Source organism: Antrostomus carolinensis, unplaced genomic scaffold (genome assembly GCF_000700745.2).
Source record: "Antrostomus carolinensis isolate BGI_N321 unplaced genomic scaffold, ASM70074v2 scaffold757, whole genome shotgun sequence".
Lineage (NCBI taxonomy): Eukaryota > Metazoa > Chordata > Aves > Caprimulgiformes > Caprimulgidae > Antrostomus > Antrostomus carolinensis.
Genome location: NW_010329241.1, coordinates 43,888 through 56,036, shown reverse-complemented (window position 1 = coordinate 56,036; position 12,149 = coordinate 43,888). Strand labels below are relative to the sequence as shown.

At 41.2% G+C, this 12,149-nt stretch overlaps 1 protein-coding gene across 1 annotated transcript; it reads left to right on the top strand.

Annotated features, from left to right (window-relative positions):
• Nucleotides 1-158: 158 nt before the first annotated feature.
• Nucleotides 159-11,618, top strand: RABL3 (RAB, member of RAS oncogene family like 3; the record flags this gene model as incomplete). Its single annotated transcript, XM_010172453.1, has 7 exons — nt 159-260; nt 1,372-1,501; nt 4,429-4,543; nt 6,146-6,296; nt 6,956-7,027; nt 8,117-8,155; nt 10,804-11,618. Coding segments are annotated over 7 exons (675 nt in total), but the record flags the coding sequence as incomplete, so codon positions are not given.
• Nucleotides 11,619-12,149: the final 531 nt, after the last annotated feature.

The window sequence follows — 12,149 nt, the reverse complement described above, 5'->3', positions numbered from 1 at the left end:
GAGCCCCCGCTCCGCCCCCGCTGTGCCTCGGGGCTCCGCTCCTTCCCCCGGCCGCTGGGCCGTGGCCGTTCCCTGTCGCCACCGAGAGTCCACCCGCCCGTCGGCTCTGGGGCCTTTTCCCCGGCCCCTGTGCGATCTCCCGGGGCTGATCTCTGTGTCCACTTGCAGGTGTCGGAAAATCTTCGCTTGTTCACCTCTTGTGTCAGAACCAGGTGCTGGGAAACCCGTCCTGGACTGTGGGCTGCTCCGTGGATGTCCGAGTAGGTGACACGTCCCTCTCGCTGCTCAAAGCGTGAGGGCAGAGAAGGGCCTTGACACTTTTTCTCTTTTCATTCCTTACCGCCCCAAAAAGAGGTGCGTTTCCATCTTTTGTTTTGCTAAACACACAGCGTTTTGAGGCTAGTAGTGTTAAATGTGAGCCAAGCGCTTGTGCCAGCAAGTTTGGACCTTCCAAGGTTGTCGAAACCAGACGAGACATTTGTCATGATGTCACTCCTGTGTTACAAGTGATGGAGTGGCCACTTTAAGTCAGAAGGTGCGGAATTTAAACTGCACTTCCCTGAGAAACGGTTAATGCCCAGTTAAATGTCCACCAGACTTATTGGGGAAAAACAATTTGCTTGTTTAATTTCGGGGTACTGACCAGGACCGTAGGGTTGCTTCTCTTCCTGTCTGCTCACTGTAGGACCCGCTATCAGAGGAATGAGGATATTAATCTAGCGGGTTTTTGGCCCAACCTACAATCCTCATAGGACAGTGATAAATGTTTTCTTCCTTCATCACTCTTTGCCGCATTCTCCTTGAAATGCGTTGCCACAGGTTAGGAATATATTTCCAAAACTTGGGGAAAGAAACATGGCCGTCCTGTTTGACTGTGCAGCAAAACTGCCTAGCACATCCAGGGACAAAAACTGTTGATTTGGTTCAGCTGAGATGTCAGTGAGAATTTGGAGAGGAAAAAGATGTAGTCAGTTGGAATCCTGTGCGACTAGCTATGTTTATGTTCTTGCAGTACTGCCATGTAGGTTTTAACAAGTGTAAGAAGTCATTACCTTACTTTTTCATCTGCTTTAGCAACACACTATTTCTAAGCACATAATGTAGCATTACATTCATTAATACTGAGCTGGAGAGGATACTCCCTGGGTACTCACCAACCTCCATCTCGCATAAGAGCTGTAGTATCCAGTGGCCACCACTTAACTCATTCCATCTCTCTTCTACTTGAGAGATTTGAAATGGTGTCCACATCAGAATTTTCAAATTTCTGTCCCAAGTACAAGAATCCTTTCAGCTGCACGTGTAAGTTCTGTGTGGATTAACTCCTGTGAGCTGGTGCTGTGGTTATGTATGATGTCAATTTTTCATCAGATCCATGACTACAAAGAAGGGACTCCAGAAGAGAAGACCTTCTACATTGAGCTGTGGGATGTTGGAGGTTCAGTGGGTAGTGCCAGTAGCGTGAAAAGCACACGAGCAGTATTTTATAACTTGCTGAATGGTAAGTTTGCTTGGTGTAAATCTGCTTTTGGTGAAGATCTGGTTTTGTCACTGTTCCTGTTAGGGCCTGTCTCTTGGTACTAGGGCAGGATTCCTTTAAGTCTGGCTGAGGGCTATATTCCTCTTTCTTTCTGATTCCAGTACATTTATACAGGAAAAAAAAACAAAACAAACTGATACCATTTCTAGGCAGAATTTTATGGATTCAGTTTTGAACTGGAAAGCTATTTTAGGCAAACCTGTGCAGATGAGCTTCACCAGCCTTTCACTTCAGTCCTCTGCAGCTGGCACGACAGGGAGCCTTTGAAGTCGCAGTGGTGTCCCTTCTAGCTACACTTTCAGGCATAAAAGTTACCTTCACCTTTCCAGGCCTGATATACATGCAGAAGTATGATTTATATTTTCTTACCTGTTCAGCTCCAAAACCTACAGCAGGGAAATAACTATTTGCATTTATATAAACTTGGATAATTATATCCTACGCTGGCAAATCTGAGCTGTTCTCCCATAAAATTGCAATATGCTGATTTGTCTCTGCTCATTTGATTTGCCAAATTATTTTAAGAACTGAATCTTGCAATTTGCTTTGTATAGAAAGTAGTTTTTTTTGCCTTCTGTTGCAATACTGACTTCAGGGCCTAGTAGTTCATCTGTACCACTAATAAAAGCAAAGAAGAGATTATAAACTTAACAGTACAGTATTTCAGTTGTTACTTTTTGACATCCAAGGGTAGTTCACTAAAAATAGATGTATACCAGATTAACAACTGCTTCTGAAAATCTATCTCAAATGTTCTCTTTGATTCTCTTTTCTTGTTCCCAATCATTTGAGAGCCTTTCAGTAATATGTTAAACCATACAACAAACATTTCTGCTCTGTGATTATTTAACTAGTTATTTCTTCTGCCTTTCCCCGGAGGAAAACTGTGTGTGGGTACCTCTTGCTTCTGTTGTTAACCAGACCTCTGTAAATAAGGTTTGAGTTGAGCTGTGCCCTCAAAGCAAGCCTCTGTGGTGTATGAAAAAAAATGGATTTCTTTTTGAGGGCAGATCCACAGTGTGCCAGTGAGTGTGGGTCAGACTTGGAAATATCCTAGAACAGCCCATTAGGAGATGAAATCGTGAACTTATGTGTCTGAATTATAATTGATGATGTTATTAAAATAGAGTTATTTATCTCCACTGCCCAACAGACATTATTAGGCAGCTCACATATGAAAACTGTTGACTTTGATAGTTAGCCTTGGCTCTGGTTTCTTTCATTAGATTAATTCCTTCATTAGAGCTCGTCTCACAAATTGCCTCTGTTTGACCTGATTTAAGAAGAGAAGATGATTGCATTCCTTCTGCCTGGCTGCTTGTGCTTTCTGAGCTTGCAGTGGTCTGAAAAACCTGTTGTGGCAGCACCTGTGCAGGCTGTCGGGGGGACCTGGTTGTTGACCAGGTTAGGTATGGTTTGCTTTTGGTTTGACCGCAGATGATCTGCTGTGGTGACCCTGCCTCTGTCTGGTGTGTGGACTGTGATAGTCTAGGACAGTGACTTGGCGGTAAGGCTGTGGCTTGCAGACCTTCATGGGGGAGGAACATTTCCTTGAGCAGCCATTGGTCCTGCCTGTCCTTTTTTGATGTTGACACAGTCTTTTGCTGCTGCTGCAGCTGACTGTGAAGGTTTTCGGTGAAGCAGATAAGGGAACTGACCAACCAAAAACATAACTGAGGAAGAGTGTCTGACGGTGGAGAGTGTTTCCCACAGATCACGCACCAGTGTCTCTGGATCTGTTGCTGTAGGCCAAGTTATTTTGTATCAGGCTTTTTCTCCTGTAGTAGACTGGGAGTGGACACACAGTTGAGTTGCCTTTTTGTACTGTTACTGAAATAAACGCTCTGAAATGGGGCTATGGTTGTGATATGCTGGGAACTCTCGTAGGAGAGTCTGTGCACAGTCACGTGGGGTAGTAGAGAATGTTTGTGGAAATTTGGTTTGTTCGTGGTGTGTTCAGTGGGTGACACCCTTGGGAGTTAAGGTGAAAGATTAAATTAATAAGTTTCCTCTACCTATAGGCTGTGAAGTGTGTTGAGAACGAATCCTGATGAAGATAAGGGGTATAATTCCTTTTTGTTCTTGAATTAATGATGGTTTGAAATCTAGAGGAAGTGAGAACTTTCCACATGTTGCAGAAGGTGTGAATAAATAGAAGAAATTTGCTAGCAGGAGTTGGTAATTGAGTTGGGAACTGTGGTTATCAGAAGTGGGTGTCTGTTAATAGCACAACTAGGAAGTTTGGCTGGCTGTTTTTCTGTCTCCAAATTTACATTTTGAAGGATCATGGTATGAAACATGCTAGAAGCTTAATTTTAAGTACCTGAAATCTTATTAATTCATGTTTCTGCCATTTGGTGGACTGTGAAAGTGTGTATCAGAGTCTGTTTCCCCTTTGGATACCTCCCCAAGTGTGTAACATTAGTTATTAAAAATGCAGGAAAGCAATAGTGCTCTCTGAACTCTTTGCAACAAAGAAACAGCCTTTAGACTTCTTAGATGGCATGACAAAAAGATAGTTATGTTTACTGATTAGGCAAAACAGAGAAAGGCTGAATTCTCTGCTGCAGTAATAGAGTTTCAGTATCATTAGGACCAGACGGAGCAGAATCAGGGAATGCCGGCAAGCCTCTTACGGATAAAACCCTGAGGTGGCTGTTCCTTTCCTCCTTTCATGAGATTTTTCTCTTAGCTCTTATCCAATTCCTGATAAGCAGCTTTAAAAAACCTGTTGGATCCTGATATTTTCAGCTTTTCTCATTCACTGTAACTGAACCAGTTATACATCCCCTCAGATATCTGGGAACCTGCAGATGTCATTTTGGTAAGATAAGGAAAAAAATATGTATCGTTAAATAGCATCTTGCTACCTTATCTTTTCACTTTAGGGATAATTTTAGTGCATGACTTAACCAACAAGAAATCATCCCAGAATTTGTATCGCTGGTCTTTGGAAGCTCTCAACAGAGATGTTGCTCCAACAGGAGTTCTCGTGACAAACGGGTGAGTGAAAAACGTATGTGCAGGGTTAAGACACAGTAATTCCAAGCTGTTGTGGAAGTCTTTGTTCATTCCTAAGGCTACTTGAAGTCCACTCAAAATTACATGTGGCTAGACTTTTAAGAAAGAAAGAAAAGAAAAAAAAAAAGAGGTATCAAAGAAAATCATGGTTCTTTTTGTTTTACACTGGCAATCAGGCCGTTCTGCCAGTAGATTCCTAAACCCTGTGGCAGAGAACTTGCTTTAAGGGAAAAGGTGTTTATTGTGCCCCTCATTTGTCTGAGGCCTCTGTGAGAGTGGGTCCAGCCCCTGGTACCTGAAGACTCGTGTGTCTGTACTGAGACATGCAAAATCCTTGTACAGGAAGTGTCATGGATTGGCATGTCTCTGTTCCAAAAGGCTTCCCCTCAGTGCACCAAGACGGAGGAAGTTCACTGAATTATTTTCTGGGTTGGGTGGTGGAGGAATTATTTAATTAGAGCAGCTAAAAAAGGTACTTAGAAAACTCTACTTAAGTAGAGTGTTCACAATTAAGCTTAAGGATCCTAAACAACTAAGAAATTTAAAAAAAAGAAAAAAAAATTGTCTTGTCAGGGATTTCCTCCTGAATCTCCATGCTCCTGTTACACATGTAGTCAAGGAGGTTTTCAGATCATTGATGGACCTCACACATGGGCAGGGAAGCAATAACAAGGGGTAGCTTTTTGTGGGAAGAGTATCAGTTGTTTATCTGCCTGTTCTGTAGAAACATGGGAAAAGGGATAGAGGGCTTGCATTGTACAAACTGTGATTTTCTCCAGTTTTTCCACATACAGGTTCTTCATGGCTGTTTTAACTTTCAAAAGCATAACTTCTGTCAGGGACAGGTGTTCAGCCACTAGCAATTGCTTAGTCAAGTTGTTGCTGTTGGTTGTAGAATTACTTTTGAGAAATCTTGATTCAGGTAGAAATGAAAGACAAGTGATTAGCCTAGCTGAGGGGACCGATTGGAGCTTGGGTTTGTGATGACATTTAATGGCAATATTATTTATTTTATAAAGGCTATCTTTGATCACTACTCATATCTGAACTAAAGCTTGTTGGAATTCAGCTTGTACTGACTACCTTTGCTTGAATGTAGAAGAATTAGTAACTTGCCACCATAGAATTGTTGTTGCAACCCTGTTTGCTCTAACGTGGAATGGGATAGCATTTCACAGTTGTGATTTATGTCATTGGCCCTCCTTAAAAGGCATATATATGTAGGAACCTTAGATGTTCAGAGATGCCAGGTCCCTGATCTGTCTCTGGTGACTGCACACACTTGGTCCAATAGTGGAATTCCTGTTTCTTTCCTGCTTGTGTTGGCATTTCTTCTGCAGTTCATCTATGCCAAGAAGGACTCCAACTCATGTGCTTTCTTTTCTCTTTCCTGTCAGTCCCTGTGTAGTGACTTAGGTGCAGAAGCCCTTCCTTAATTTACGGATGCAGCACATTCTCACTTAAATACTGACCCTTAATAAATAAATGACCATTATTTGAAAGGGTCTGGGGAGCTGATGGTGCCCCTGTGCCCACTTACACGACCATCACTTCATTCAGAATTGTATTTGTTTCCTTCATCAGTGATTATGACCGTGAACAGTTTGCTGACAACCAGATTCCACTGCTGGTAATAGGAACTAAACTGGATCAGATCCCAGAAACTAAGCGGCATGAAGTTTTGACCAGAACAGCTTTCTTGGCTGAGGATTTCAATGCTGAAGAGATAAATTTGGTTAGTATCCTTGTCACCAGTGTTGTTTTTCTTTTGTGTGGGAGTGATTCCAATTTTTAATAAGTAAAGATTACAAAAATTGGGCTTTTGGAGATTTTCTCAGTAATTCTGGAGTCATGCACATTTTATCTGGCCATCTCCTTTGCTTGATGAAGCAATTGTCTTTGTTTCAGTATAGGGAGTGTTAGGTAAGGTCACCAAAGCTTAGAATTGGTGGCTGTGAGTTAAGTTTTCTCTTCACTGTTCTTAGTTCTGACACAGACTTACCTTTGAACAAAACATCAAGATCACTTTCTTCGTATATATGTATATATAAGGTGTATATATATGTATAAAATGTACTGTGTGAATACTTTTATATACACACATGCATACACATGCACAATCTCCATGTGTAGCCTGTACACATTATTAGCTGACTGTGTAGCTGGTGGTGGAAGGAAGATGGGGAGCACAGGGGTACTTAGAATCCCCTGGTTGATTCACAGACCAGGTTTTGGCCTTTTCTCTCAAACAACAGTGAAGCAGATACCCAGTGATTTCCCTGCCTGATTGCATGTGCGTGTGGCAGGGGAAGGGGTATGCTGATTTCCATATGTATGGCTTCCTTACATTGATTTCCTTGTGCTTGGTTTCTTGTTGTCTTTTGTGTGTTCTAGGATTGCACCAATCCTCGTTACCTGGCTGCAGGTTCATCCAATGCTGTCAAACTAAGCAGGTTTTTTGATAAGGTAAGTCAAGTCAATTCAATTATGTTTTCTTGTTCTGTGTATTTAACGCTGCCTGTGATTTGAACATGGAGCAACAGGTAGCTGCTCCTTTCACCTTCCGCTTTTTGAGTTGGTTCAGGGCAGGTGTGGGGAGGCCAAAGATTGGTCTGCTTTTGGAAACCTCCAGAAAATAGCTACTCTGCTTGAAGGTTTGATTCTGGATCTGCATAGAGCAACGAAAAAGAACTCACAAATATGCAAAGACTCTGCATTTGCTTTTGGAGTCTTTTGGCAGGCCAGAGTGTTTGCAGTGTGCTAAGGTAGCAATGTGGGGTGTACAAGACTATGGTTAGCTTTGTTGCTCCTGTTTAAAGAAAACTTTAGGAATTAAGAAATTTGACGTATTGCTCTCCCTTCCTGCACAAGGGAGCATCAAGGCCTACTGTGAAAATGACAGAAGGAATGCTCTGGTTTGAGCATCCCCTGGACAAAGAGATCATAGTGGAGCAGATTATCTCCCATAACAGATCATGCATTAGAGGAAATTTGCCCTGAATTTTCTTTGGAGGAGAGTGTAGATTGTACAGGGTGATACAAATCACTTTGGTTCTTAGATTGGCGATACCCCCTCCATAGTTATCCTTCAGCACAGGCAGTTTGTGCATCATTCTCAGAGAGCGAGTCAGGCTCCTGCTTCTGAAGCATCAGCTATGCCCAGGGGCTGCTCAGAACCACTGGAGTTGTTGTGCACCTGCAGAATGAGCTTTTCCTGGCACTCAGAACCGCCACACCTGCAGAGAGGGGTGGGAATAACTGACTGATGCCGTAAGAAGACACCCAAACCATCACCTCCATTAGTAAAGAGGGCAAACTAAATTAGGTGTGTAGACGTTGAGCATAACACAGCTTTATTAAGAATGACTGGAGGTGACGACGCCTTCCATGTGTGATAGAGCATTGCACTTAAAGCAATAGGCCTGGAGCAGGGGATGTGGGTTCAGACCTTGTTCCCGTTAGCCATGAGTTTCATTGCTCACATGCAAGGTGTTGATTGGAACCTGAGATGACGCATATGCTATGCCAGCTAAGATAATTCTCTGTTTTTCCCAGGTCATAGAGAAGAGATACTTCTTAAGAGATGGCAATCAGGTTTGTCAGTTTTCCTCCCTTTTTGTTTTGTTTCGTTTTTCCCTGTGAACTGCTGTCAGTCCTCTATATACATGGGCTACATGTGATTTAAATGTTAATCTGTGCTGGTAATTCAGTTATTAAATCTGTGGGAGCACAGCTTTTTTGGATAGACAGAAGAATGGCTGACTCTTGTCAGCTGAAGTATTTGTCTATAATATGATTGGCAGTGAAATAATTAAGTATGCTAACATAGTAGAAGTTGCTAGAGTGAGGTAAAATGGGCAAATATGATCTCTTTCAGAGCTATCAGCTTCAGGTGTTTAGTTGCAGATTTAGACCAGAGATGCTGTCTGGAAGGTCAATGAAAAGGCTTTTTTTGCACAGCTGGAACTAGCATTTTATGTTTTGTACAGGCAGTTTTCATAGGACCAGCGGAGCCACAAGGGAAATGCCAGTGTGATACCAGTTTGTAATTAATTCCTAAATGTCTGAATGAACTGTTTTCAGTACAGTTGGTGAAGAACTAGTAAAATGACTCTCCTGATTTGGGCAAGCCGCTTTTTGTGCCCTCCACCTCCCCATGCACAGTGTGCCATGTGGGGAGTAGTGAGGTTCCACTTACCGTATCTGTGAGCTGCTTGCACATTACCATGAACAGCACCACTGAAATACAATCGAATTTATTGTTAGATGTAGCTGTGCTGAAAGCCCCTTAGGGAGAGTGGGGGAAAAACAGTCACAAATTACAAAATCCTTACTTTCTTTGAGTATTTTTTAATGCCTTTTAAAAATAAATTTGCTTTTTCCTCTTTCAGTGCTACATGATGCCTTTTTTCCTCCCCTCTCCCCTCCTTCCCTCATTCTAGTGAAAGGAAGTCTCCCTTTCATGGGCATAATAGCTTAATGCAGAAATCTGTTTGTGTGCTGGTTGTCTTTGATGCATGATGTAAGATTTTTATTTTTCTTATTTGATCATTTTTATTGGGTAGCCAGGGATTAACTTTATATTCCTTATGGCCACATGCCAAAGATTACAGCTTTCTGATGACTACTTTCGTTTGCCTCACTGGAAACAGCTCAAAAGCTTAAAACAAATCTTCAGTAGTGGACAGTCCTATTGAAAGAGACAAAATCCAAATGGGAGCTGGAGATTTCATTATAACCTCTTAATGTTATTATTTGAAATTACCTACTTAATGTAAATCTTACAAATGTGTTTGTGGGTTTTCTACAATAGGTCTCTTCGGTCACTCGTGTTTTGAGGTATTTCTGTAGTAGACTTCTTCAGGATGAAAAGAATGATAAGTTTCAAATTGTTTGCAGCTATGACTTCAATCAGATCTCTGATGAATAAATAATTGTTACTCTTAATTAGTGGCTTTGATATAAAAAATGCTAAAGCAGATAAATTTTTAGCTATGGTATCCTGCTACTTTTTAGTTACAATGATTACATTTTTCCTTTTTGAATTCCCAAAGCAGTTTTGATGAGACGAACCTTTGTGCAAAATCTGCCTGATTTTCCCCTTAGAGATGATTGCTTTTCAGAGATGAACAAAACAATTCCTGAATGATACACCTTGCGTATTTCTTTGAGTTTTGGGCCTGAAAACCTACATTTAAATTGTGGGGGTTTTAGTAGATTTTTCTTTTGGGTAAGCTCTTTAGCTTTCTCAGTTTACCAATGAAGTGTGTAACCTAAGCAATCTGCCTTGTATTGTAAAGGACATTTTCGTCCCATACCATCCACACATGCCCAAGTTTTCCTGGCGCTATTTATAGTGCTCGGTTGACACCTTGCATTTTAATATACTGTATTTCCTGTGAGAGTGTAGAATTGCTTTGGGAGGATGTGTTTACTGAGTCTGCTGTGTCTGCTTGTATGTGATTAGATATCTGAAAGCTATTCTGGACTGTAATAAAACAGTTTTATGAAGCCACCAATAGGACAGACGTCTCATACAGTATTAGAATGCAGTGCATCTCTTTCTTTCGGGGCATTCACAGGTGTGCATTGGATTGCACATCTGTTTGAAATACCCTTAAGCCAGAGAAGCTTCTGATGGTTTCAAGTAGATTTTCTTTGTAAGCAATCATTGTCATGGGGTAAGCAGTGTCTACAGATGGGCTGCAAAAGCAGGAGTGCCAATCCTTTGCATTGATGCAGCCATTTCTATTCTGATGGTTTTCTTAAAGCTTTCAGCAGTTGATAAAACTGTACTTCCAACTACCAGTGAAGTGCCGCTGTCTTGGGTTAGGAGGTATAAAGTCTCAACAGCTGTTTAATAGAACTTTGTAATAGTATTTTATAGTTTTAAAAATGAATGGAGGAGAAATTCTTGTATGCATTTAAATCTAGGGGGAAATATGGACTTTGAAATCTGTAATTAACTGGTTTAGGATTTGCCCAAGAAATTAAAGTTTTCATTATAACCCATGCCAGAAAGCCTTGAGGAGCTTCACAGAACAAATGAGCCATATTCAAGTTGTGCATCTTGTTTAATGGATGGTGCTCTGGCAGTAAGCTGAAGCATTTTAGTCCTGATTCTGGAGCCGGCGTGGAAGAGGAAGGTGTTGTTGCTGTTGGCTTGGTAACAGGCACATGAATGTGGGCTAGAGGAAGCTCATGCTGATTCTGACATGATGACTTATCGTTCCTCTCTCTAGATTCCTGGCTTCTCTGAAAGGAAAAGGTTTGGAGCAGGAACACTGAAGAGCCTTCATTATGACTGAACACTGAACAAGTGGAAGATGACTTCTCCGAGTTCCTAATGACATTCCCGTTCCAACTGGACGCCTAAAGACAAAAACATTATGTCAAGCAGAATAAAATGGTATTACAGCTGGGTAGGCTGCTGAAGCTACTTTTGCTGGAAAAGACTTGGGGAAGAATTTCCAAAAGTGTAATCTGAAGCCTAGAGTGTTCTTAGGATTGCAGGCTGTCTGGATATATGGGAACATTTGGGGAAAGTGTGCAATAAATTGAACGCCTCTCACACTGCTGTGTGAGGGAAACTTTATCATACACAGCACGTATATGTGACATCTTTGTCTTCATTTTGGAAAACTTATGGACAGTCTTTGCAATTAATTGCATTCATCTTACCTCTCAAGGAAAGGTGACACTGAGTGGGCTTCTCATTTACGGTAAAGTAAACAAAACAAGTGAGCATAATGTAAGGATGGGTAAGGGATGGTCTGGAAAATAATATAATGCCTTCATTAAATGAATGGTGGTGTCTCATCTGGAACACACTGTTCAGCCCTATTCAAAAGGGGTAAAAGAAATAGGCAAGAGATGAAAAAAAGATTTGAAGCCTTAAAAATAAAAATCATGTGTAGAAAACAAGTGGTGTTAATTCTGCTGCTTAGGTTAAAATTGTTTACTTTGGAGAAGACAAAGTGAATCAGGTACTCCTGCTAATCTTTTCATAATCGAGTGTTGTCTTTTTTCTTAATATTAAATTAAAAGGCAATGCATTGAAAGCTGATAAAAAAGTATGTTTTTATACAGTGCTTGTTTGGAACAAATGTGACATGGTCTTACTGAGCCTGAGAATTTAGTGGATTCAGAAAACGGGAAATGTAAGAACATCTTCTGAATTAGAATGGATAGAAATTTAAAAGGGATATAAAGCCCTGTAAAAAGTAGGAACTGAGCATGATTAGAATGAAAGTTCTGTGATAGTGATGTTTCCTTTTCATATCTAGTACTAAGGATAAAGGAGACTTGACCTGGTCTGATCTACTGTGCAAGCTGTTGTCTTCCAAAATAGCCCAAGCTTTGCACCGTTTCTCACCTCCCCAGAATTATATGGAGTGGTAAAAGCCTGATTGATGGCAGTTTCTTCTTCCCCCTCCTTCTTCACAGTCACCTCTAATAGTTAAGCCTCTGGCAAAGGCTAACTAAGAGCTGGAGTTAGATATAAATATGGATTAATAATAAATGGGGATAGAAGAAAGTAAAATGCTGGTGTGAAATTGACAGGGAGCAGAGTTCTACAGTCTCCAGA